Raw genomic sequence first — 536 nt, 5'->3', positions numbered from 1 at the left:
GCAGCCATGATAAGCAACTTCGATGTGGAGTTGGTGAAGGGGCAGGTTGTTGAGCCCAGGCAATCCGTAGTACTTCACATGAAGCATGGGTTGATGGTGAGGGTGAAGGAAAGGATCGGAGGGAGTTGATGGAGATTAATGGTGAAATTATTACAAGTTAAGGTAATTATTAATGTGTGTTGCATTAGGTGGTGTTTGATGTTGCATGTGGGCTGTTTTTGTATTAATAAGAGTGTACATCCTAGACCAAAGTGTCATGGGTGTCATGGGGTTGATTAAAAATTAATAAATACGGATTGATTTGGTGCAGTGACTGTTGGATAACAGGATTTCTATATATATGGAACGATTGTGAGAAGAAAATTAGGGATATTTGGAGCATAGAAAAGAGGTATTTTCTGAGCTATTGGTTAGGGTTTTGTTTGAAGAGAATTAATTAGAGATTTGTTGGTGAGATTAATTGGTAAGTTTGAGTGATTTGTAATCTCAGTTTGTACTCTTCTTCTCTATTAGTGAAAAACCCTATCCCCTTCTTG

The 536-nt window shown here is 38.1% G+C and overlaps 1 protein-coding gene across 1 annotated transcript in view; it reads left to right on the top strand.

The window, feature by feature from the left end:
- LOC109836408 (alkane hydroxylase MAH1-like) overlaps nt 1-309 on the top strand; it is a 1,743-nt gene extending 1,434 nt beyond the window's left edge. The window contains 1 exon segment of the mRNA XM_020404301.1: nt 1-309. Coding sequence (XP_020259890.1) covers nt 1-129 — 129 coding nt within the window. The 3' untranslated portion in view covers nt 130-309.

This window comes from Asparagus officinalis, chromosome 4 (assembly GCF_001876935.1).
Source record: "Asparagus officinalis chromosome 4, Aspof.V1, whole genome shotgun sequence".
Lineage (NCBI taxonomy): Eukaryota > Viridiplantae > Streptophyta > Magnoliopsida > Asparagales > Asparagaceae > Asparagus > Asparagus officinalis.
This window is presented reverse-complemented; position numbering and strand designations above follow the sequence as displayed.